This window comes from Gracilinanus agilis, chromosome 4 (assembly GCF_016433145.1).
Source record: "Gracilinanus agilis isolate LMUSP501 chromosome 4, AgileGrace, whole genome shotgun sequence".
NCBI classification, from domain to species: domain Eukaryota; kingdom Metazoa; phylum Chordata; class Mammalia; order Didelphimorphia; family Didelphidae; genus Gracilinanus; species Gracilinanus agilis.
Window position 1 is genome coordinate 168,788,215 of NC_058133.1, and position 26,035 is coordinate 168,814,249.

General features: G+C 39.6%; 1 protein-coding gene across 3 annotated transcripts; it reads left to right on the forward strand.

Annotated features, from left to right (window-relative positions):
* Positions 1–253: 253 nt before the first annotated feature.
* On the forward strand, positions 254–26,035 carry ADAR (adenosine deaminase RNA specific). 3 transcript variants are annotated; one of them, XM_044676790.1, is made up of 15 exons: positions 254–280; positions 2,193–3,571; positions 6,193–6,373; positions 6,623–6,777; positions 7,273–7,414; positions 7,513–7,715; positions 8,201–8,357; positions 8,804–8,975; positions 20,707–20,800; positions 22,295–22,414; positions 23,704–23,837; positions 24,394–24,576; positions 25,134–25,246; positions 25,536–25,663; positions 25,763–26,035. In XM_044676790.1, exons 1-15 carry the CDS (start codon positions 254–256, stop codon positions 26,001–26,003), a joined length of 3,429 nt encoding a protein of 1,142 aa, XP_044532725.1. In that variant the 3' UTR covers positions 26,004–26,035. The 3 variants fall into 3 exon arrangements, with proteins under 3 accessions (XP_044532725.1, XP_044532726.1, XP_044532727.1); XM_044676791.1 differs by lacking the exon at positions 254–280 and having other exon boundaries at positions 2,292–3,571; positions 8,201–8,438; XM_044676792.1 differs by lacking the exon at positions 254–280 and having other exon boundaries at positions 2,292–3,571; positions 7,582–7,715.

Below are 26,035 nucleotides of genomic sequence, written 5' to 3' on the forward strand. Positions count from 1 at the left end.
ACAAGCTGTGTCTTCTCCGTAGGACCAAGGAAAGATGTTTTATTTTCATGCTCTCAAAGTTATTCCTCTTTACTTTTAAACAGGAATGGTAGACTGTAAGAGCTATTATATGAACCAAAGAACTAGCCTTTTTCAGCCTTACTGTCACCCTTAGCTCCTTTCTCCTCCTCTAGAGGGAAGTTTTCCTGTAGTTAATGGATTAGTTTACACCACTGGAGTTTCTGTTCTTGTGCTCAAATAAGTGAGATGAATTATGCTCATCGGTATGGACAAACTTCAGGTAAGGGCAGTTTCTGATTATTAACTAACTTCTGCAGGAGCCCCATGACTGTCTTGGATCTAATGTGAGACTCAAATGTGAGGATTTAGAATGTAGCAGCTCCAGCCAATACTTTGGGATCTACTTTAGAATGTCTATGGCGGTGGTGTTGCTGCCACCACCCTGTTCATACCTTCTAGAAGCCAAGGGAGTCATACTGGTAATTATGCCCCCCTCACCATTCAGCAATCAGTCATTTACTAAGTCTGTACACCCCGTCCCAAGATTTAGGGGAAATAAAAAGTAGCCCTTCTTCACAAAAAGATCCGGAGTTTAGAGAAAGAATTGATTCTCCTTTATACCATGGAGTCCTAGTACTGTTGAACAGCTTTGAAACAAGTGATTAAAGATTCATAGAATTTTAGAATCTGAACTTTGGAGCTGGCAGGCACTTTAGTGGCTGCATAATCCAACTTCCTCATTTAACAATTGACACTGAGACCCAGAATGGAGTTTAGGATTTAGGGCATTTTTTTATGAGTTGGGAGAATTTTTTTAGATATCTTCTGACAATTTCATTTAAAAGACTGATGCATCATTTTACAGATAAAGAAAGTGAGGCCCTGAGATATAAGGTGATTTGGTTAAGGTCCACGGACACATTACATAATCCTAAATTTGTTTTTTAAAATACAATTTTTAACAAGCCAGGGTTTAAGAGCAGCTAGTTGGCTCAGTGGATAGAAAGCCTAGCCTAGAGACAGGAAGTTCTGGGGTTCAAATGTGACTTCAGACACTTCTTAGCAGTATGACCCTGGGCAAGTCACTTAACCCCAGTTGCCTAGCCTTTACTGCTTTTCTGCCTTGGAACCGATACTTAGTATCAATTCTATGACAGAAGATAAAGGCTTTTTGTTGGGGTGGGGGGGGAAGAGGTTAAAAAGCCAGGATTTAAAGTAAATTCTTAACAGAGCCCTATAATAAAATAGGCAGCGTGAATATAAAGATGTCTAGGGGTTCAAGAATAAAGTATCATTGATTTCCTTCTTTCCTGCCTTCACTCTGATCATATGTATAGTCAAACAGTTTTTTCCCCCCTTTGAAAGTAGTAGTTTTGTTTTTAGATTTTTTTGCATACTGGAAAGTACTTAGTTACAAAATTGAGCTTTTCCATCTTGAAATGTCTTACTTCCAAAATTCACTAAATGTAGTAAATAGCTTATATCTGGAGAACTATTATTCAGCCCTCTGGGAATTTAAAGTGAGGCTGGGAGCTCTGTAATCTGGTGTAAATGACTGTTTTCTAACCAGGGAGACTTGTTCTCAGACCTCTATTCCCAGGAATGGGTAGTAGCAATATATGCTGCCAAAACATCTAGAAAGTAAGCCTGAAAGTATACATCTGCTTCAATAATAAAGGCTAATGGGTATGGAAAGAAGGATACATTTTCTATTGGTGTTTAATGGCTGATGATTACCTTTCATTTATAATTTTAGAATGCAGTCCCCACTAGTCCATGGGGAACTTCGGTGGTTTTGGTGAAACTGATGTATGTCATGGCCTCTTTACCATACCGAAGCCTCATGGCAGTAGGGCCTCAGCCTTTTGTTAAAGCCTTTATTTTCATGCCAGAACCGCATTGTTTTGGGAATGGGATTCATATCTGAACTCCCATTTTTATATTCTCTACCTCTCTCTTCCCCATGCTCTCTGTTTTCCCTTTGGCAGGCCTCTGTGCAGCAACTGTGAGGTGGGCGAATCAATCCCAGCTGTCTATCAAGTGGGACACAAAAGCCCAGAATCTTACTTGCATTCCAGCAGCACACTAGGAACAGGGGTGCTGCTTCAGGCAGAGGCTGGTGTCAGGCACACACACAGTCTCACCGCTGCCCTCCTAATCTGCCCTTTTTTCACCATCCTCTTATCCTACAGGGGTGTTCCCTCGACAGATATCGTAACCATCAGTTACAAGGCTATGATAACGGCAAGCCCAAGCAGGGACAGGGATTCTATCCCGAAAAATTCCGAACTCAGCAGATAGAGTTCCTGAAGGGACAGATCCTAGAAGTGCCACTGATCAGAGAGCAAACATCATCTTCTCTGACCAAAGAGAAAACAAGGTATACAGGACCACCTGGTGGTGTGAAGCAACCTGAAGATTGGAATATCACAAGGCCACCTCATAGCAGTCCCTCCCCCTGGAAAGGCTCACATTCCTCAAGAAGCAGAGCACCCCCATCAAGGCAAGGTGTATCTAAGCTTACCTCTCATTTCCAACAGTTATCTATCAGTCGAGATCAGGAGCAAAGTATTTTGAAACTTTTAGGGGAACTTGGGGAAGGGCAAAGTGCTACAGTGTATGACCTTGCCAGGAGGCTTGGGGTCCAAAAGAAAGAAGTAAATCGAGTTTTGTACCATCTGCTGAAGCAGGGGAAGCTACAAAGGGAAGAAGCAATACCCCCTAACTGGAGAATCATACCACCTTTCCATTCCTGGAAGAAATCTAACCAAGTTGGAAGACAAGAAAGTGTCAAAAGGGGTCTAAGGAGAAACTCCAGTTCAAACTTGAAAGACAAAAATTTCATACCGGACTCAGATCCATTTGCTTTTGTCAACATGGCTGAAATCAAGGAGAAAATCTGTGCCTACTTATTTGATGTTCCAGATTCCTCTGCCCTGAACTTGGCCAAAAACATTGGTCTTGCTAAGGCTCGAGATATAAATACCTTACTCTTTGACTTGGAAAGGCAGGGAGATGTTCGAAGGGAAGGATTCACTCCTCCCAAGTGGTCATTGACAGTCAAAAAGCGAGAGAGAATGCAACTTAAAAAAAATGAAAATATCCCAGGAGGCCACCCTATGACCCAGAAAGATATTGGGGTTGAGCCAGGTAGCTTAGGTATCACCACCAGACCCATCACTAGGAACGATGAGGAAAATGTTGAGAACGGGCATCGGCCTCCATCAAGGCCAACAGAGGATGGCAATGTAGCCATCCCAGGGTTGTTTGAAGAGCCCCTAGTTCAAGACAATGACCCCTCGGACCTGAGGTTTGAAAATGGTCAGTGGGCTACAGATGACATCCCAGATGACTTAAATAGCATTAAGCAGGGAGATGATCTGCACACCATAATGGATCTACCCAACTATATGGCCCGTGTTGGTGCCTCATCACAGTTCACAGCTATCAAGAAACTAACAGCTTGCCGACAAAAGAACCCAATCAGTGGACTGTTAGAATATGCTCAGTTCACCTGCCAGACCTGTGAGTTCACACTCTTAGAGCAAAGTGGCCCATCACACGAACCCCGGTAAGAGACAATACATGTATAAATAATGGCTAGCATTTATGTAGCACTCTTAACATTTGTGAGACATTTTCCCCATCTCTTTTTATCTTTACAATAACCTCAGGAGCTAGGTGCCATTATTCCCATTTTACAGATGACAAATCTAAAGCAGTTAGAAGTTAAGGGATATGCTCATGGTCACACAGCTAGTAATCCTTGGAGGTTGGATTTGAACTCAGAGTCTTAACTTCATTTAAAGTGCTCAATCCATTGGATTACCTAGCTACATAATTTTAGTAGAATGAAACTTGGGCCCTTACTCATATTCAACCCTTGATTATGGTTCAAGTGAGCCAAATTCTGGTTCAGGTATTATGGTCTTTTAATTTTTCCCATGCCTTTTCCCACTCCTTTTTTTTCTTTTAGCCATTTCATTGCCAGTTAGCCCCTTATACCAGAGATTGAGGAGAAATAAGTCTTGGGTCAACTTCTATGATCAAAAAGTTGTGTCTGTTGGTCAACATTAAGCTTATTTAGAAATTATTAGGTTACATTTATTTTCCTGACTCCTAAGGCCATACATGATGGCAAGCTGGCCATATTAATGCCCCAAACCAAGCTTGGGCATATGTGCTTTGTTCTAATAAAAACTATCATCATTTAAAGGATGAGAGGAATATAGTTAATATGAATGGTGCTGCTATATATCAGCAGGTCCAAAATCCACCCTTCTGCCAGGTCCATGTCCAGAAAAGTCAAGTATCCAGGCATTAAGCAAAATGTGCCCTAGTTATGCCCATCTCAGCAATTCTGTCTTTACCTACCTCTTTTACACAAATGGGGAACTTAGTCCTTCCTGCTGCATTTAATCTACTAAAAATAGATTTGCCTCTTAAATGTAAAATTGAAAAACCTCTCAGAGGCTACTTTGACAGAACCTTTGGTATAGTTCCTACCCTGAAAAGATTCTTAGGGTGAGTGAATGAAATGGCTGATGGGGGTGGGAGGTGGAAGAGTCAGATACATGGACCTAGAGAAGAATGGGAGGGTTTTGTGGCAGAGGGAGACTGAAGCAGCAGAGGCTGCTGTACAGACCTTGGTGTGTTCCCAGACAGAATTTTTTTTTAACCTTTACCTTCTGTTTTAGAATCAATATGGTACATTGGTTCTAAGGCAAAAGAGCAGTAAGGGCTAAATGGGGGTTAAGTGTCTGAGGCCAGATTTGAACTAAGGTTTTCCTGACTTCAGGCCTGGCATTCTATCCTCTGTGCTACCTGGTTGACCCCTTCAGACAGGATTTTTGATCCCTATATTGATAATTTCAGGTAAGTTTAGGATTGAAAAGAGTACTGTTTTCCCTCAAGAGAAAAAAATCTCTTTTCTAGACAATATAGCAGTAATCTGGCCAAAATACCAAAAAGTCAGGGAAAAGTAGCCTTTCCTTCTTTTCTTTTCATTACCTCATCCCTAAAGCCACTAAAAATTAAGGCAACTCTAGGGTTCACGGTTGAACTCTCATTGGGTTTCATTTTTAAGGAATGTTAATGACATGTTCATGTATGTCAAGAGGCATAAGAGACTGGAAAATTGACTTTTTAAAAAGAAAATCTTGGCTCTAGCAGAAAGTTAAATAGCTGTCTACCACCATATCAGCTGGGGCCCACTACAGACTAATTCTGTCACCTTGGAAAGAGATGCAGTCTAAACTAATTCTGAGGACTGCTGATGCACTGCACATGTGCTTTAAGATCTCATGGGAAGCCACTGGGGATTTCAGGCTTAATACTGTGGAGTCAGGTGGTGCATCCTAGTGCCTCAGAGACTAAAAAAGAGATCATTCAGCCTTCCTGATCCTATGTATCTAGGACCCAGATGGTGTGTGGTGATCATGGTCTTGGCTACAGAAGATAGTAGCTTCATTTTAGGGCCTGAAAAGAACCCTAAAAGATGTGGGGAGCAGAACTAGCATTGTGAAAGGCTCTGGAGCTAAGGACTTGGGTTCAAATCCTACCTGATACTCTCCATGTGATCTTGTAACTTAGCTGGGCCCTAAACTTAAAAAGATGGGCTTAAACTAGCTCTAGAGATATGATCCTATGTTATATTTTCCATGGCTCCTTTGAACCATCTTGTCTGTTTTCAGGCTCTTCAGAGACATGGGATTATCTCTGCTGCAGACAATTCCAGAGTCACCTCTGGTCACAAGTTCAGGAGATCATAGAATTTTAGAGTTGAGAGAGACTTTTTTTTAGAGATTATCTAGTCTTAATTCCCCATAGAGGTTAAGTGTCTTATCCTAGGTGTCACAGATAACTAGCTGCAAAATGTGGCATTCAAGCCCAAGTTTTCGTGCTTCATATTCAGTGTTCGTTCTGGTTGTCGTGCTTAGCTACTGAAAGAATGCCAGTATCCTAACATCTAGCTCAGGACTAGGTTTCCCATGACCCCAATTCCATCTTCACCCACAAATCAAGAAATGCCATTTTCTTAGAGAACTTCCAGGTGATGAAATGTATGTAGAGGAATGCCCCCTTCCAAAAAATAAAATAAAAAAAAACAAAACTCCTGAGACAGGAGAGACAGAAGAAGGGAGGAGAGTCAACTCAGATGAGCATTCATAAATTTAATTACTTTCCACAAAGATTTAAATACCAGGCTGTGATCAGTGGCCGACGGTTCCCTCCAGCAGAAGCTGGCAGCAAGAAGCTGGCCAGGCAAGATGCCGCTGCAAAAGCCATGACGATCCTATTTCAAGAATCTGGAGCCCAAGAGGAGGTAACCTCAGAAGGGCTACCTCCACCCGTGGAAGAAGAACCAGAGCAGGTAAGGGCTCAGCCTCCACAGGAGCTTTCTTTTTGTCCCTCTCCAGGGCAGATACTTTTGCATTGTCCTTTCAGGCAATGCCTCTACCTATCCCCCTGGCATAAAGGTCCTCCAGATTAGCCTTTCTTTTTTTTTTTTTTAACTGTATTTTAAGCATCCAAACATTTGACCATGTCCTTTCTCACTTGGCTATCTTGTATTGGTTACTATAGTTTTGAAGTTCTTATTCCTTTTTCTTACATTGTATAGCCTTCAGCTGCAGAATCTGAGCCATGTCCCATCAGCCCCTCAAGTCTTCTTTTTGGGAAGAACCCCATTAGTGTGTTGATGGAGCATGTGCAAAAGAATGGGAGCACCTGTGAATTCCTCCTCATATCCCAGGAAGGGCCAGCCCATGACCCCAAGTAGGTCACATTGTTCTTGGAGATTGGGGTTGGGGCTTCCAGCATGCATTTCCTAGCTAGCTCCAGGCAGAGAATAGCCACATCTTTACCTTGGCTTCTTAGAATGGTGAAGAAAACTTTTCTCATATCCTTCCAGTGAAAAATTGCTTCACTCATTTAGGAGGTCCTTCTCAGAATGGGGAAGGGCAAAATGAGAGGTCTTGGTGGTATTGTCAGTGGGAGAGAAAATAAGAGGCTGATAACAGGCCAGGCCATAGAGGTCATTGGTACTAGAGCCAGAGGAAACAAAATGGACCCCTGCCTAGTAAGAAAAAACACTTGTCTCTAGAGCCAGAACATAAATTAGACCTGTAGATGGAAAAAGTTAGTTCTTAAACTTCAGTGGCATTTAAGTGAAGGAAACTAGTGGTCCTGACAGACTCAAGAGGCCTAAACTTTATTTCTTCTTTCAAAAATGTTTTGATTCTTTTCCCAATGAACTATATCCCATGCCAGGTTTAAATACTGTGTAAAGATGGGGAGTCAGACATTTCCAACCATGATGGCCAATAGCAAGAAAGCAGCAAAGCAGATGGCAGCTGAGGTAGCTGTGAAGGCTCTCTGTGGAGATTCTAGCCTGACCCCTTGGACCAAGCAAGTATATACTTCAAAACTGTTCAGTCCTTCAGTGGGTTTGTGTTTCCCTGTCAAGATCTGCCAGCATTGATGAGTCTCCTTTGTTTGGTTTTCTTCTAGCCAAGCATCGACTACTTTAATGATCCTCCTGCACCCCTTGCTGGCCTGGGAGAAGCTACACCAGGCAAGGCCAAGAAGATTGGGGATCTCATCAAATACCTAAATGCCAACCCTATCAGCGGCCTGTTTGAATATGCCCGGTCCAATGGCTTTGCTGCTGAATTCAAATTGGTAGATCAATCTGGACCACCCCATGAGCCCAAGTGAGTATTCTGTAGTTTGGGGAGTAGTCTTCACCTGCCTAGACAGTGATGGGCAAACTTTTTAAAGAGGGGGGACAAAGGAAAGGAAATGCTCATCTGTCAGTCTGTTTCTAAGGCAGCTCTTTCGTGTCCTACTCATTGTGTTTGTCAGATTAGGAATAATGTTTTGGGGCTTGATAGAACATATTAGGGGGCCACATCTGGCGTGTGGGCTGTATTTTGCCCATCACTGCTCTAGTGGATAGAGTGTTAGACTTGGAGTCAGGAAGACCTGAGTTCAAGTCTTGGTTCCAACATAATAGTTTTGTGACCCTGAGAAAGTCCCTCATCCTCTCCCTGCCCTCAGAAACTTGAACTGCCACCTGTCCACCCCCTGGAGGTGATCCTGATGGAATCATGGGACTGAACTTTAAAAGGCTGCCCCTTTGTAGGACTTTCCCTCCAAGTTTGATGATGCCTTTTAGCACCTGTTTCTAATCCTAAAGGTTCATTTACCAAGCAAAAGTTGGAGGTCGCTGGTTCCCAGCTGTCAGCGCTCACAGCAAGAAGCAGGGCAAACAAGAGGCGGCTGATGCAGCCCTGCGTGTCCTCATTGGGGAGACAGAGAGGGCAAGGCGCACCGCAGGCGTGGGCATTTCAGAGGTAACCACAGCAATGGGGCCAGGCATTTCCTGTGCTTGTTTGGCCTTCCTAAGGAACCTGTCCTGGCCCAGGGACTGTCCTGTGAGGCCTAAGGAATCACCTGGTGATCCACATATGAATTGTGTAGCTGCAGATTAAACAAGCAGCATTTTATATGGCAGCCTCTGTGATTGTAATGACTACCTTAAATGAAATATAATTTAGAAGTTAAATATTAGGGGGCTGAGGAAGGGGAAAAGGAGAGGGCAACAGTGATTCTTTTTTCTTTTTTTAAAATCATGTACTATCTGCATTATTCCTTTCTTCTCACCTTAGTTAAGAGAATCAAAAAGCTAGTTCCAAAGTGCTCCTCCTTCTGTCTTGGCCTAAAGGTGGAGGCATTCGAATAGGGCAGAATCTCCCACACCCCACCCACCTCCAATCCTGACCGGCCTCATGTCTTGCAGCTTCCTCTATCTGGCAGCACCCTCCATGATCAGGTGGCCATGCTGAGCCACCAGTGCTTCAGCTCTCTCACCGCACCCATCCAACATAGCCTGCTTGGCCGCAAGATCCTGGCCGCCATCATCATGAAGAAAAGCGATGACGATCTGGGCCTTGTGGTCAGCTTCGGGACAGGTATGTGCAGCCTGCACCCCTTTGCCCTCAAATGATTACTCTTTAACAGCACCCTGCCATCTGCCATCCTTCTTGGCCTTTCATATCTCATTCAGTTCAAGATTTCTTTCTTCCTTTTTGCTGTTGGATAGTCTTCCCTTTCAAAGAAAAACCTGTCTATCTTTAGTAGCATAAGCTCTCCCAACTTGGGGAGAAAGAACTCTTGCTTCATTTAGTATCACAAGTAATAGGATTTAGAGTTTTAGAAGGTTCCTTAGAGATCAAGTCCATCCCCTTCCTTTTGCAAGTGAGGAATTCAAGACCCACAAAGTAATAAATAAGTGACTTGCTCAGGGTCACATATTTGGCAGAGTGAGGATTTGATCTAGTCTTTAATGCCAAATTCAGTGTAATTTCCATGATATAATGCTTTCTTTTCTACTTATCCAGGCTAGTTAAGTATCCTGCTGTCGAACCCAAAAAAAGTATTCCTGCTCCCTTCCCCTCATGATTTTGTCTTAAAGAATTTACAACTGGACTCTTCTAAGAGGATATTAGACTGAACTCAAACCAGTGAACACAGAACTGCCAAAATGCTCTTGTGGGGAGGGGGAGGCAAGAGAAAAAAAACTCAAAGGGATTCAGCAGCTACTTGTGCCTTCTGGAATCCCCTGTATCAGGCAGGTGAAGAAATATGTAAAGGGAACAGGAATTACAGCTGCTAAAAATGTAGAGCCTAAAAAGGAATTAGAGTATCTTAAACACCTGTGCCATGGCACAGGAGAAGGGTCAGGACAAAGAGGGAGGAATGACATAGAGGGATACCAAGCTGGGGAGGTAATCAGAGTCCACTACCACAGTGGCCAGTCAGAGCCACTTCAGCTTTCAGCAGCATCCTCTTAGAGCTTCATCCTCTGACTAGAGGTGGGCAGCAAGAAGGCCACCACCCCCCCACACCCCACCTCACAAGGTAAGGGCATCTATCTCTCAATTTAGGAATTACATGAAAGCCAAAAAATAGTTCATGAAACAATTACTGGGATAAAGAAGAAGTTAGAAAAACAGGAATATGGTATTTAAAAGACAGACGATAATATTGATACCACTTAACAAAATCTAAAGAATATAGCTGAAGCAGGTCTTAGAGGTGAGTTTATAACATTGGGTGTTTTAACAAAGAAAAGAGACTAGTTGAATTACATCTGTACCTGAAGACGTTACAAAAGGAATAAAATAATAGGCCAAATAAAAGTAGAGAAAGAACAGTATTAAAAATTAAGAGTAGAAGGTAAAGAAAATATTTAGTAAATTAAACCAAGAACTAGTTTCTCTAAAAGACCAATAAATTGACAAACCATTAGTGACCTGCATCAAGAGGAGAGAACATAAAAGTCACTGAAATTAGAAGTGATAAGAATAATCACAAATACAAAAGAAATATAAAATATTGGTATATTGTAGCAATACGCACTAATTTAAGGATTTATTATCAATTTTTTAAATTAATATAATTTCAGGGGAAGAAATAAATAAAATCTTTAAATGCTAATTATAATAATACCCTGGCCACTTATTCCAGATGTTGTTTTTAAAAATGATAAAGGCTGATATTATGAGGATAACTAATATTTTATTTAGGCCCATGCTGGTAGAATAAAATCGACCACGCACCTGTAAAAATTTCAAATTGCTGCCTCAGCCATTACATTCAGTACCTTACCTAATTTTTTCTACATCCCCCTGAGAGTGCGCTCAGGGAGCAAAAGAGCAGCTCCAATGATGCCAGGAGTCTTATATCCTTCTCTTACATCATCACACTTCCTGTCTGCCTCCATTTTTACAAGAGGAATCATGGGAAATGTAGTTTCCAAAGTCCCCAAAAATGTCCACAGAAAGTTTGTCATATATCTACATATCTTAAGGCTCAAATGAGCCCCAAGATACCTCTAAATGGAACCCCCCAAAATTCCAAATAACACATTTCCCACCTTAGATACGGTGAAAAAAGACTAGTCTTTTTCGGTGGATCTGTAAACATAGTCAACTTCTAAATTACAAGAATTTGGGCATAAAAGAAAAGAGGGTAAAAATTAGCCGCATTGACAAAAAGCCAATTTGGGGCAGTCCCCTATTGGCATAAAATGTCCATTTGAAAACAAATGCATTCAACTCATTTTCAGTTCTCCATAGTTCAATCAACTGTACCCCAAAGTTCAAATTTTGATCTTCATGATCCAGCAAAGGCTCTTCAGGCACCTTCATGGTGTCTTCACCAAACAGGTTCGTTGTCTGGATTCTGGGGAGATGCCAATTTTCTTATCCTGAAATTACTTTCAAAAGAATTTAAACTTTATATTATAGATTATAAAACATACATTTCCTTCTGAGAATTATACATTATCCCCCCTGAAATTACTCCTAAAGTAGTTTTTAAAAATTTTTTTTTTACATTATAGATTTTAATTCAGATGCTATAATTTTTTAAAACTTAACGCCCCCCCCTCAGGAAAATTCTAAATAACACATTTCTCCCCTGAAAAGGGTAGATCAGGTCAGCTAAGGATGCGTCACGGGGTTGTATGAAATCAATTGGCAAAAGAAATAATAAAAAAAAGAATAAAATTCAAATAAAAGGGGAATAATTAATTAACTTGTGAATGAAATGTAAAATGTGCAAAAATATAAGGAAAAAAAAAACTTTTAATGGGTCCTTGAATCAAGGCTCAATAAAAATGGTTTAAGCAGGGAGCAGCTGGGTAGCTCAGTGGATTGAGAGTCAGGCCTAGAGACAGGAGGTCCTGGGTTCAAACCCGGCCTCAGCCACTTCCCAGCTGGGTGACTCTGGGCAAGTCACTTGACCCCCATTGCCCACCCTTACCACTCTTCCACCTATGAGACAATACACCGAAGTACAAGGGTTTAAAAAAAAAAAGATTTAAGCAGTACCCATTCAGGAGTCATTGACTATAGAAAGTTACCATTCTCTATATAAGAGAAATAACATTTCTTTCCCTGGTCTGGCTTTTTCTGCACCTCCTCAGGGAATGAGCCATAATGATAGCCAATCTTGGGTGCTTTACTGGCAGTGTAGTTTGAAGAGTCCTATGTCTTAAGCATTGCAACTTTGAGTCTTACACTGAGTTCAAGTCCTTAGTATTGGCGTGGGAGTTCCTCAATCCCACCTGTATTAGTATGGTCTTTTTGACCTTGTCCTCCTTGACACTTAGCAGATTCTCAGTCAGTCTCCATGACCTCATGGCTCTTTAGCACTTCTTAACAGCTCTTATGTTCCCTTCGCCCGGAATCAGACAGAGGCATTAAATCACAGTCCCATAATATTTACCAATAATTGGCAGGTTACCAGTTTCAGGCTTCTCAGGTATGCGTTAATATTATAGCAAATATATATTTGCATTAAGCTTATATCACTGTAAAATCAAAAAAAGGATTAACAATGATTATATATGTACTTATAGTACAAATGATAAAAAAAAAAGGAAAAAAATCAATTGCTCTAATTAAAAAAAATTAAAAGGAAAAGCAATAAGAAAATTTAAAATTTAGTGGAAAAAATACATGCTCTCAAGGATAATAAATCGAGAGAAAAGAACACATATTGCATTGCACATGTAAGGAAGAAAAATAAGACTGTTTTAAAAATCAAAAAATATACAGCTTAGAACTAGTGAAAGGTTTTTTTTACCCCAAAATGAGATTCATTTCCTGTTAAGCTTTTGCATGAACTGTGAGTGTAAATGGGTTTTACAAAATAGCAGATTCACAATGCACATTCAAATAAAGTACCATAATTTCTAATAACACATTTTAAAACAATAATAAACAACCCATTATTATAATCACTTGCTGTGATATTTTTAAAAAATCGTATACTTGTCACAAATTCAACAGGTATAGTAAACTTTGGCTAAGAACAACAAACTCTGTTACTGCCTCCATAGCAATTGTGGGGCAGAGCCTAAAAAAAAACAACAGATTTAAAAAGAAAAACCTTCTGGTTCTAAATTATCCTTAAGAATTCTAGATCCTTCTGATAAAAGCAGGCTAAAACATAGAGACTAACATCACACATACAGAAGCTCTTCTGGCTTCCTGTTTTAAATATATATATATGACAACAATACTTCACAATAAAATATATAAAACCTTATCATTTATACAGAAGGGACTAGGATCTAAAGTAAAATTTAAAACCTCTTATAAAATTAAAATTTAAATTCTCAAGGCATCAAAATCTCCAAGGTTGTGTACAATTATCAAGATAGAATAAAAACTTACGACATGTGCTCCTATAGTTGAGATGGCAAATCCAGTATACATAAGGCAATTTACAACTTTAAAATGTGTAAGATGTTCATAAATGGTACAGAGAACAGCATTGTTTTGATACAGTAAAAAAATGAAACCTTAAATAAATTTGGAAATACAATATGAGTAACATAATAAGCTATACAGTCAAAAATCTCTTTCACCAGGTCTAATAGATTTGTTCACTATTTGGGAGTTACAGTAAAATCATAAACAGAATTAATCTAGCAGCCAAAACTTCATTAGCATAAAATGATTCAGTGTAACGGAAAAATCAACAAAAAAACGTCAAAATTAATTCACAAAACTAATCAGCAAAGTACAGTAAGATACAGCGTCTTTTTTTTTTTTTTCTAAACCTTTACCTTCCGTCTTAGAGTCAATACTGTGTATTGGTTCCAAGGCAGAAGAGTGGTAAGGGTAGGCAATGGGGGTCAAGTGACTTGCCCAGGGTCAACAGCGTCTTTTTAAAACAGAAATAAAACCCATTCAGTTCTGAGGTTTTAAAGTCCACCTTTGGTCCAATTCAAAGTCCTTATAACCAAGCTCTGCTCTGAGTTTAAGGGATATATAATTCAGGGGTGAATTTCTTCCCCATAGTTTTGAAATAGGCCATGTTGCCTGTTTGAAGAGTAAACCTAGCTGAGCTAGAGAAAAGCTTAGGTCTGGAGATCCATGTGAAGGGCTTGTGGGGGAGGGGTGCCTAAAGAACCATGTGGAGGGCAATTGGGGTAAAAGTTCCTTTCAGGTTAAAAGTCATTAATGTCTATGAGAAAACACTCCTGGTAAAGTCCCAGGTGCGTGAAATGAGAGAAAAAAGGGTCTTTGCATACTTTCCAAGTCTGAAGCGGTAGAGGCTGAAGCAGTCTCTGGGATCAGACTCGAAAAGGCCGGGGACTCAGAAGTCGGCAGCAGGCAGGAGCAGGAAAAGCAGTGGAGTTCTCAGGAGTCAAAAATAGTATTCGAGTGGTCTTTTTTTTTTTTTTTTTTTTTTTTTTTTTTTTTTTTTTTTTTTTTTGCGGTCAATGTTTGATAGGAGCGATTAGCAAAAGTTAAGACCAGACGCTGGGCACTGGGCAAAAGAACTAGCAGCCCAGCCACATTTAAAGCCATTTTCCACATTCCCTGAAAAGCAGCCTCGAGGCTGGGGAGAAGAACAAGAGTGGAAAAAGAGCAAGTCTGAGGCTCTGGGAAGGATTCTAAATGCTCTCGGTAGGCTGTCTGAAAAATTGAGAGTCACGTTTACCACGTGGTTGGCCAAACTGTTATTTTTTAAAATGATAAAGGCTGATATTATGAGAATAACTAATATTTTATTTAGGCCCATGTTGGTAGAATAAAATCGACCACGCACCTGTAAAAATTTCAAATTGCTGCCTCAGCCATTACATTCAGTACCTTACCTAATTTTTTCTACATCCCCCTGAGAGTGCGCTCAGGGAGCAAAAGAGCAGCTCCAATGATGCCAGGAGTCTTATATCCTTCTCTTACATCATCACACTTCCTGTCTGCCTCCATTTTTACAAGAGGAATCATGGGAAATATAGTTTCCAAAGTCCCCAAAAATGTCCACAGAAAGTTTGTCATATATCTACATATCTTAAGGCTCAAATGAGCCCCAAGATACCTCTAAATGGAACCCCCCCAAAATTCCAAATAACACACAGAGGAGTTAATCATTTATTTGTCTAATCTTTGAGAAACAAGTAATTTCTAGACGTATATAGACTTTAAAAATTGAAAAAAGTGATATACTATCTAATTCTTTTTATGAAACAGATATAGATAACTTTAATTATAAAAACCTGGTAAAGGCAGGTTTTTTTAAAGTCTTTAGAAAGATAGTCTTATTAACATAAAAATAACACAAAATATTAGCACATTAAAAAATCATTCAGGAGCAGATGGGTGACTCATTGGATTTGGAATCAGACCTAGAGATGGGAGGTCCTAGATTAAAATCTTCCTTAAGACATTTCCTAGCTGTGTGACCCTGAGCAAGTCACTTAACCCCCATTGCCTAACCCTTGCCACTCTTCTGCCTTGGAATCAATATTGATTCCAAGGTGGAAGGTGTGGATTTTAAAATTAATATCCAATAACTAAATATATTTAATTAAGTTTTATTAATAATAACTAAAGTAATATCTAGGTATTCAGCCTGCTCGCCAGAGCAAAAGAGAAAGAGGGAGGAATTACAGCCAAAAATATAAAACAAAAACATGACCATGCAAACGTGGAGGCGCAAGAGAGATTAAAGGGAATTTTTGGAAAATTAAGGGACTTATGGGGGATGAAGTCCAAGGATTCAAAATCTCCCATTTATACATACAACAATTTGAGGGCAGTCCCCTTTGGCAGAAGAGTATAGTATACATTCAAAACAAATGCTTTCAACCTCCCCATAGTTCAATTTCATATCCTAAAGTTAACTATGGATCTTCTTGATGCAGTGTGTGGTCTCTTCATCATCTTCATGGTGCCTTCTCCAAACAGGTTTGTTGTCTGGATTCTGGGAGGTAGCAAATTTCTTATCCTAAAATTTCCTAAATTCAAATCAAAGTTCACAGTAATAACAAAGGCCCCATCTTGAGGAAAATAATAACAGACAGGAATCACTCAGGAATACATGGGGGAGTTATAAGGTATATGAATCAATTGCAAAAGAAATCAAAAACAAAAAATATCCACATAAAAGATAAAAAATAACTTGTGGATGAAATAAAAAAGTCAAAGTCTTATGTCTAAAAAATCTAAGTAAAGGAAAAATAAAACTATAACAGGTCCTTGAATCAGGGCCCAATTAAAGTGATTTAAGTAATTATGCACTTACCCAATTAGTAGCCAGGACTACAGAAAGTTTGCCACACTTATAAAAGACAGAAAAAAAGGATTAGATTATAGGAGCCAGAATGGGAGCCAGGATGAGGTACTTGGATAGAATGTAGTTCAGAGGAAGTCTTGCATCTTAACATATGTTAAGCACCACAACCTCAAACCCCAAACAAGTTCAAGTCCTCTTGTCTTGGCTCAAAATTATATCAGTCCTAGTGGGATTGGTTGGTCTCTTTGACCTTGTGCTCGATTTGCACTATGCGAGTTGGCTTTGTGCTTCTTTAGCACTGTGCAGTGGCTTTTTTTATATTTTCTTCTTCTAAAATCAGGCATAATCATTACGCAAAGTCCTATAATATTTAAACAATCAATAGCATTCTGCAGTTTAAAGCTTTTTTGGGTATGCATTAATATTAGAGCAAATGTATTTTTAAACTTATGTTACTGTAAATTTAAAAAAAGATTAATATTGTTTATATGTACTTAAAAGCACTCAAATACTATATTGCAAATACAAGGAAAAAACAATAAGAAGAAATGTTTTAAAAATCAAAAATAGGGGCAGCTGGGTAGCTCAGTGGAGTGAGAGTCAGGCCTAGAGACAGGAGGTCCTAGGTTCAAACCCGGCCTCAGCCACTTCCCAGCTGTGTGACCCTGGGCAAGTCACTTGACCCCCACTGCCCACCCTTACCAATCTTCCACCTATGAGACAATACACCGAAGTACAAGGGTTTAAAAAAATAGATAAATTAATTAATTAATTAAATAAAAATCAAAAATATATAACTTAGTATCAGTGACACACTGAGTCAGCCAAGGGGAGGTAGAATACAAAAATTCCTCATCAAAAAATGAGATCCATTTCCTTTTTAAAATTGGCCATGATACACTGTGAATGTACAAATGATTTTTACAAAATAACAGATATATAAAAACAAAACAAGAGTACCAAATTCCCAAAATTCACAATAGCCCAGTTATTGGCAACAGCAAACAAACTCAATATTATATAGGATTTACATGAGTTTATACATAGCCACTTGCTGTGTGATGTTTTAAAAAAAAATCTATGAACTGATGGATATTTGTCACAAGTTATACAGATGTAACAATCCTTTCAACCTTGGCAAAAACACAAACCTCTACTGCTCAGGAAAATCTTTTTGAGGTCTAGAACATCACCAAGAATTTAGCTCCTTCTGAAAGTAAATTAAAGAGTTAAAATATGCATGCACGAGCTCTTTTTGGCTTCCTGCTTTATATATAAAGTTTTGGTAGGAACTTCTCTTTGGTTCTCTACGTTTTAATACAACATTCTTTATAATATGAAAACCTATCATCCATTCAGAAGGTACTAGGTATCTAAAGTCATTTCTAAATACCCCTTATAAAATTTCAATTTAAATTCTTAAGTCATTATATTCTCCAAGGTTGTATAAGTAACATGTGAACTCTATAGTTAAGATGGCAAATCCAGGATACATAAGACTTACGGGCTTTTTACAACTTAAAAAAAATTTTGTGTTAGATGTTCATGGGCTTTTTATAATGATATGTTGTATAGTAAAATCATAGGAAACTGGTACAGATAAAGAATTATATAATAGAATAGATATTGATTAGATTAATACAGATAAACTTAAAAAATTTTTCAAAAACAATAATATAAGCAAATAACAAGCAATGCAGTCAAAACCCTTTTTACCAATTCCAATAGATTTGTTCTCTATTAGGAAGGGGAGATAAAACTCAAATAGTTAGCAAGCTATGAACTCCCATCTATCTTCAAGATTCATTCTCCTACTCAGTATTTATCATCCATTTGCTTTTCATTTGTCAGAGCTCTGAATTTCATCATAGTGAGGGAGAATTCTGCACTGAGCATTTGAGACTTTCAAAACTGTCAAAATATTTCAGTTTGGCTTCTAGTTTAAACAGAATAGCTTTCTGCATATTCTTCTTGAGGTGAAGGAAGCAGGATGGTAAATAACCAATGAAGATACAAACTGCTAGTAAGAAAATCAAGCAGAGTCTGTATGCACTGATGAGCTGGAGGAATTCAGACTACAGAGATTCTCTCATGCTTTGCAATAGCATTTTGTCCTCTAGAGGGAAAAAAAAACTGAATGGGGTTTGTTTATAGTAAACAGCAAAATCTTGCTGGAGAACAATAGGGTATATGAGGCATATGAGAGAACTGGCCCAAAGGTAGAGACAAAATCCCCAAAACTTCTACTTCAAATCTATTGATTTAGTTTCTCTGCCCTCAAAAGAACTGCAGAGAAGTTCCCTTCCTGTGGAAAAAAAAATTTCCCAGTTGCAAGTCTCTCTCAGCCAGTAGTCCAGGGCCAGCTTAAGACTTCTGCTCAAAAAATGGCTATCACAGGCTGGAAAACCCATGTGGGGTGGGGGAAGGGATTTGGTGGAAAGATTTTTATATGGCACTGTCTTGGAAAAAAAAAAGCAGCTTGGAATGGCAGGGTTTCATAGCATATCTAGTCACTGCAAGCAGAGGTGGGAGACAGGCCTTGGGGTGGGTGGGTATGGCCAGAGAAAAAACTTACAAACAACTGAAAGTCTCTCTTAAAAATATTTGCGAATTCTATCCCTTCGTGGTTGCCATAATGTGGATTTAAAAATTAATATCCAATAACTAAATATTATATTTAAAGTTTTATTAATAATAACTAAAGTAAGAGATCTAGGTATTCAGCCTGCTCATCAGAGCAAAAGAGAAAGAGGAGTTACAGCCAAAAATATAAAACAATTATAAAACAATAATGTGACCATGCAAACATGGAGGTGGAGGAGAAATTAAAGGGAATTTTGGGAAAACTGAGGGACTTAGGGGGATGAAGTCCAAGGATTCAAAATCTCCATTTATGCAAAGGTAAGGGTTTTTTAAAAAAATTAAGTCATTTATCATGACGGCGAATTTTTTTCAGAATGGAAAGATGCCACAATTTAGGGAGGGAAGAATAATGTGAAACATTAAGGAAGAAAAACACAAAATCATATGATTGTAGCAGTAAACTCAGAAAACATCTTCAGTAGATTAGAGTATCAATTGTTAGAAATATTAAAAAGAATAGTCATGAAAAAATTTTTTATTCAACACAGTAAAATGCTAGTAGGCACAATAAGACAAGGATAACTAAATTAATGTAGGTAATTAAGAAGTTAAAGTAATCAATTTTTTTGAAACTGGTATGACTTTTGAGACAAAGGATTTATTAAAGTTGTAGGGCATGAGAGATCCATAAAATTGACTCATATTCTTACATTTACCAATAAAGACTAATAAAAGAAACTTCCACTTAAGAAAAGAACAAAATAAATATCTGAGAATTAATTTACCTAGACACATAAGACCTAACGAACATGTTAAAATTGTGTTAACCAATAAAAGAAAAGTAAATAATTGTAGAGTTCAGTGTTTATAAATGGATCATACCAACATAGAAATTGCCATCATTTTACTAAATGTAATCACAAATGCAGTGCTCTACTGAATACAATACTGAAGAGTTTCTTTATAGAACTGGATACAATCTCAGTGAAATTTTGGTGCAAAAGCAAACAAGAATATTAGAGGTTGCTTATAGGGGTGGGAGAGTGGTATCAAAAGAAATTTAGACTTATCTTCCTAGACTTAAAAATGGCATAAAACAATAGTCTGCAAAAACTAGAAAAATAAACCAGTGGCACAAACTAGTCCACTAATAGGATCAAATAATAAACAGATATTTGATAAGCCTAGGAAAATTAAAAACTAGCTAGTAAAAAGATAAATTGCTTAATGTTTTGAGAGAAGTGAATATCAATGTAGATCTATATCATATAATAAATTTCATCCTGTTACTGTTGAGTCATTTTTTCATTCACATCCAAATTTTTATGACCCTTTTGGAATTTTGTTAAAATGGTTTGCCATTTCCTTCTCCAGTTCATTTTATGGGTGAGGACACACTGAAGCAAACAGGGTGAAGTGATTGGCCCCGGGTCATACAACTAGAGTCTGTGAGACCAGATCTAAACTTGGGAAGATAAGTCTTCTGATTTTAGACCCAGCACTCTATCTACTGTGCCACCTAGCTGCCCCCTGTTTGAACTGCTGCCAGACCATAGGCAATTTTTTTTTTAATGCATACATATGCCTAGGCAGATATAACTTTCTAAGGAAATGGAATGATATTTATCAGTTGTGAAGAAAAATTAAATAGATGAAATTGTCAGTGACAAAAGAAATGAATTCATTTGCATAAAAATGTACTACAAAACAAAAATAGATTGGGAAAAGATTAGCTATTATGGATGTTTTGACCATTGAAATTCATTTTTAAGTTTCAGCATTATGAATATATATTTAGTCAATTTTTCTCAAAGGAGGAAAGAACTCTGATTGGGCATTAGAAAACCCGAGTTTGAATCCTGGCTCTGCAAACTTTGCCACCAGTAGGCATTATCTCAAATCTTTAGGCCTCCCTTTCTCCATCGATAAAGTGAGGATTTGAACTAGACGGTCTCTGATGTTCAGGTTGTAAATCTCTGCCTCTTTGTATTTCACTTTTGGATTTTCCTTCAACCATAGGGAATCGGTGTGTAAAGGGAGAAGAGTTGAGTCTAAAGGGGGAGACAGTCAATGATTGCCATGCAGAAATCATCTCCCGGAGGGGCTTTATCAGGTGAGTACCAGAGAAGTAAAATGCCTCACAAGTGATCGGCCCTTTGCTATTTTGCCCTTCCTCCTGTGACCCAGAGAGCAGCAAGTTGATTAAAGGAAAAACCGCCAGTCCCCGAGTACTTTTGTTCCTTTGATATCAATTCAGCAGGCCTGTGTTAACACATGCCAGCACTGTGTGATATGAGACAGCCTGGGAGAATCTGTGAGTATGGGGCATTGGCTTGACCACTCACATGGTGAAGTCCTGATTATTTTTCTGTTTTTTGTTTTTTTTTAAACCTCTTACCTTCAGTCTTAGAATCTATTCTAAGTCCCAGTTCTAAGGCAAAAGAGTGGTAAAGAGCTAGGCAATGGGAGTTAAGTGACTTGCCCATGGTCACAGAGCTAGGAAGTATCTGAGGTCAGATTTAAACCCAAGCAGGACCTAACTAAACTCCATCTCCAGATATGGCTCTCTATCCACTGAGCCACATAGCAGTCCCTCTTAATTGGTTTTGCAAAATTGCTTTCTCCCTCCCCTCTTTCATTAATAATACCTATTATAAGGAATGACACAGAAGAATGGGGAGCAAGGGTATAAAAAGAACACTAATAAATGTCCATAAGCCGTCTTTTTGGTTGGATTTGTTGTGTTTTTTAACAGTATAGCCCCTGCCTTTGAGGAGCTCATAATCTAAAAGTGGGGAAGGGAGAAGGATGAAATACAGCATATGCACATGTTTGAAACAAGGTAGAATGTGATGGGATAAAAGAGGGGTCACTCAGCTCTCTCTCTATTGCACCACATGTCTGTTTATCATCCCCTTTCAAGCCTGACAGTATTGCTTTGAGCTTTTGAAACTATAATTTGAATATAAGCCTGGAATAGCCTTTTGTAGCACAGTGAGTCCTCAGACCACTGCTGCCCCTGATCTGTTTGAATTGATCTTAAGGAATTCGGCCTCTAACTCTGCTTTTTCAGCCTTAAGAGCCCCCAGGCTGTGTTTCTAAATACTCTGGCCTCTTAGCCTTCCAAGCCACCTTCATTGCCTTTTTTGAAGTCAAAAATGACTTGTTAGTATTTGGGGACATGAGATTGAGTCAGACTCGGCTCTTCTTGTGGGGAATGATAAAAAAGGCCAGCCAGTGTCTGCCACCTTTTCACTATCATTGAATGATTAGGGAACACAACTTTGGAAACAGCAATGTCTTCAGTGGTTTTAGAGAGGATTTTTCTCTTCAGCCACTAAAGGAGTGAGCGTCTCTAGGGTCCAAGCCAAAAAGAGCAAGTGGCTTTGTCCTGTTTTACCACATTTTGTAAACTCTAGTCTAAAGTGGTTTCTGCCCATTGCCTCCTTAGCCTTCTAAAGTTCTTCGCATGGCTAGAGAGCAGACTGAAAAGTTTGGGGTATGCAGATGCTTCCTTGTGGGTCCTAGACAAATCAGGTGGAAGCTGAAGGAAAAAGCACCTGGCCCTGGATTGGGACTCTCCCTTTAACTTCCTTCTCTTTTATAGGTTTCTCTACCATGAGTTAATGAAGTATAGTCCCATCTCTTGGAAAGAGAGTATATTTGAGCTTGCCCATGGAAATAAGCTACAAATAAAAAGGAATGTGACTTTCCATCTTTACATCAGGTTGGTATGGCTCTCCCTTGGTCATTCATTTAGTAAGCCCTAGATAAAGTTAGCTATTATTATTCATCTGACTTTGCCTTGTTCTTAGAGAAGGCTCACCAACATGAGAGGCCACAAGCATGGTGATACAGCAGCATGGATTCATAGCTCACCTTCAGCCCTTGTTAGTTCTGGGACTCTGGATAAGGCACTGAGCCTCAGTTTTCCTCCTCTCTACAATGGAAATAATAACTTCTACCTCCCGGTGACATTGTGTAAAGGGCTTTCTGAGCTTTAGTGCTGCCCTGATGTTTGCTGTCATTAGTCAGATGCCTATGTTGTCCGAGTTACTCCATACATCAAGCTATTTCTTAGTAGTAGGGAATCTATATTTCAGATACATAGATGGATCCCCACACTCAGTCATTGATGTGTTTAGGGCACCCTTATGGTTACTCATTCAAACTCTCACACAACCCATCCCAAAATCAGTGATTCCAAGGTGCATTTTTGGTTCCTGTAGTTCTGGGATTCTCATACTCTTGCAGATTTCTCTACAATGAGGGGAGTATTTTGAGCCTGCCCATGGAATTAAGTTACAAATTTTTTAAAAGGTGACTTTTATGTTCCTATATTGGATTTGGCAAACATAATAATAAGAAGAAATTGCTCATATTAAAGCCCTTTACATATTATCACATTTGATCCTCATCATCCCATGCAAAAAGTAGGTCAGGTTTTAATAGCCCCATTTTACAGGTGAAGAACCTGGCTCAGATTTAAGTAATTTACCCAGGATCACCTAGCGTGGTGATGGCAAACCTATGACATGCGTGTCAGCACACGTAGCCATTTTCGATGACATGTGGCCACATACAGAGAAGTATGGGGCCACATGCCGAGGATGAAACATTTGCTGTAGTGTAGTATAGACACTCTGTGCACTATAGATTACAATTCTGTATATATTAATTTACCTGTTTTGGTTTATTAAATACAGTTATATATTACAATTATACATTTTTGTTATTTAAACTGTAAATATCACAAGATTATGATTTTTTTTTCTCAAAGTGACATTCCTCCTGAGTTATGCTCAGGTTTTTTGGCGAATTTTGACACACCAGGCTCAAAAGGTTGCCCATCACTGACCTAGCTAATAAGTGGCAGGACAAGGGTACAGGTCCTGGTCTTCTGACTATAAATCTAAGTATTCTTCTCACTGTCCCCCAGCTATCTTGTCCCCCTAAGAAACTGAGATGGCGCCTCAGCCCTGAGTAAGTCTAGCAGAACTCCCCTCTGTATTTCAGCACTGCCCCCTGTGGAGATGGAGCTCTCTTCGACAAGACCTGCAGTGATCCTCCAGAGGGCTACGTGGATACACAGCACCAGCCGCTCTTTGAAAACCCTAAACAAGGCAAACTTCGCACCAAGGTAGAAAATGGTGAGTCATAGATGCTTCCTCATTCCCCTCAAGTTCTATTCTTCAGTGATTACAGGTGTGTAGTTCTGAGAAAACGATGCTCACACAATGGAAACTGAATATACTACAAGTCAGCCAGAGAAGCAGCCTTATTAATTTAAGTAAACTGGTTCAAGTTTTCTTGGAGCAAAGTGTAGAAAGGAATGGGAGGGGGGGGGGGAAATACATAAATAAGAATGGATAGTGAGTAGAGGGATAGTGTTGAGAGATCTGAGTCAGGGCAAGGAGGGGAGGCACAAAGAAAACTGGGTGTTTAGCTGTGGCATTGACTCACAGAATCTTGTAGTTGGAAGAAACCTCAGAATGGTTTGATTCCAGTGGTCTTGAGGATGGCCCTAAGCAAAGGCAAGTCTCTTGGCTTGGTGGCTAGACACATGATGGACCTCATCCCGACAATACTCTCTGCCCTTTGGAAACTTAGAGTTTAGGAGGACATAAATACCATTCGTGGGATGGGTAGGGCTGTATCAGAGGGACTGAAATGGTTGCCTTTAGATTTTTCTCTCGTCTTTAACAGGAGAAGGTACAATTCCAGTGGAGTCAAGTGACATCCTGCCAACGTGGGATGGTATTCAGCATGGAGAAAGACTGCGCACAATGTCTTGCAGTGATAAGATTCTTCGTTGGAATGTGCTTGGCCTGCAGGGGGCAATGCTCTCCCACTTCTTGCAGCCTATTTATCTCAGCTCAGTCACTCTTGGTGAGGGATTTGGCTTGGGATTTGGGGTTGGTGTGAGCTTGTAGTGTCTGGGCCCCAGAAGATGGCATTCTGCATTGTCTGGCATTAGTGGGAGGCCTCCCATTTACAGAGAGTACTTTACTCATTGACCTATTAATTGATTCTGTGTGCCCTTTCTGATGTAAGAGAATCATTTTGAACTTTTAAAGCAGCTGGGCAATGGGCCCACATAAAGCCGTGCCCTGCCACATTCCTCCAAGATAAGTTAAAGAAATGTAGTAGTTAGAAACGCAATGTCATTGTCTCTTTATACTCCATAGTCTTTGACTCTGCAGTGCCTTTGTGGTGGGTAATATTTTATTAATCCAAGCTTGTGCTAGGGGATGTGCAACAACGAGGCAGCTGGGCCCTTTGCAAGAAAAGTGCCCTCCTGCCTAGGTGTGTCTGTTTTAGGTCCTGGCCCCCACCTGCCTATTAAGACTGGCCAGAGCAAAAAAATTCTATTTGCTAGCATTTAGTAAATATTTGATTAGTCGGTTTCTTGATCCATATGTGTTCCTATTTTCCTCGTTATTTAGGTTACTTGTACAGCCAGGGTCATCTGACACGGGCAATCTGCTGCCGTATGTTCAAAGAGGAAAGTGCATTCCGAGAAGGACTAAAGCCTCCATATACTGTTAACCATCCTAAGGTGCTATTACTTTTACCTCCCTTTAAAACAGCCCTGTGAGCAATGAAAACCAACTATTTTTGAGGGAGTTAGGAGGAAATAACCTTTTATCCTCATGGACCTTTCAATCTTCCTTGGGGCAAAATGGCATTATGGAATTTATTTGAAAACAGGTTAAGTTCCTGGGAGTCTGCTCAGCCTTAGCTTAACTGATTCCTAGTTTATGAGATCACTTCCTCTTTCCCTGAATCTCAAGGGTCCCTAGGACTTTTGCATCCACTTTTGACTTATTTCCCCTGGATTTCCACAGGTGGGCAGGGTTAGTATATACGATTCCACAAGGCAGACTGGGAAAACCAAGGAGTCCAGTGTCAACTGGTGTGTGAGCGATAGAACTGAAATCGAGGTCCTGGACGGCACCAAAGGCAAAGTGGATGGGTAAGGGTTTGTCCTGGTGGAAGTAGGGAAAAGTGTCATCTTTAAGTCCACAACTGACCCTTTCGGGCGCTAATGTGCAAAATATTACTGTTTTTATAGACCAAGACTCGATGTGTCACGTCTGTCTAAGAGGAGCATGTTCAGCCTGTTTCAGCAACTGTGTGCCCACCAGAACCGCAAGGACCTACTGAGGCTCGTTTCCTACAATGAGGCCAAGGAAGCTGCCCGGGACTACCAGGTGGCCAAGCACTACTTCATAAAAGGTCTGAAGGACATGGGTTTCGGCAGCTGGATCAGCAAACCTCTGGAGGAAAAGAACTTTTCCCTCTGTGATGCATAGTGTGCTCAGTCAGCTGTTGTTTTGGGGAGTTT

Coding starts and splice junctions, on each gene's coding strand:
- ADAR (XM_044676790.1), top strand. CDS start 254: ATGCTCATCGGTATGGACAAACTTCAG. Junction 7,415..7,512: donor TGACCCCTTGGACCAAGCAA/GTATATACTTCA, acceptor GTTTTCTTCTAG/CCAAGCATCGACTACTTTAA. Junction 25,664..25,762: donor ACCAAAGGCAAAGTGGATGG/GTAAGGGTTTGT, acceptor CTGTTTTTATAG/ACCAAGACTCGATGTGTCAC.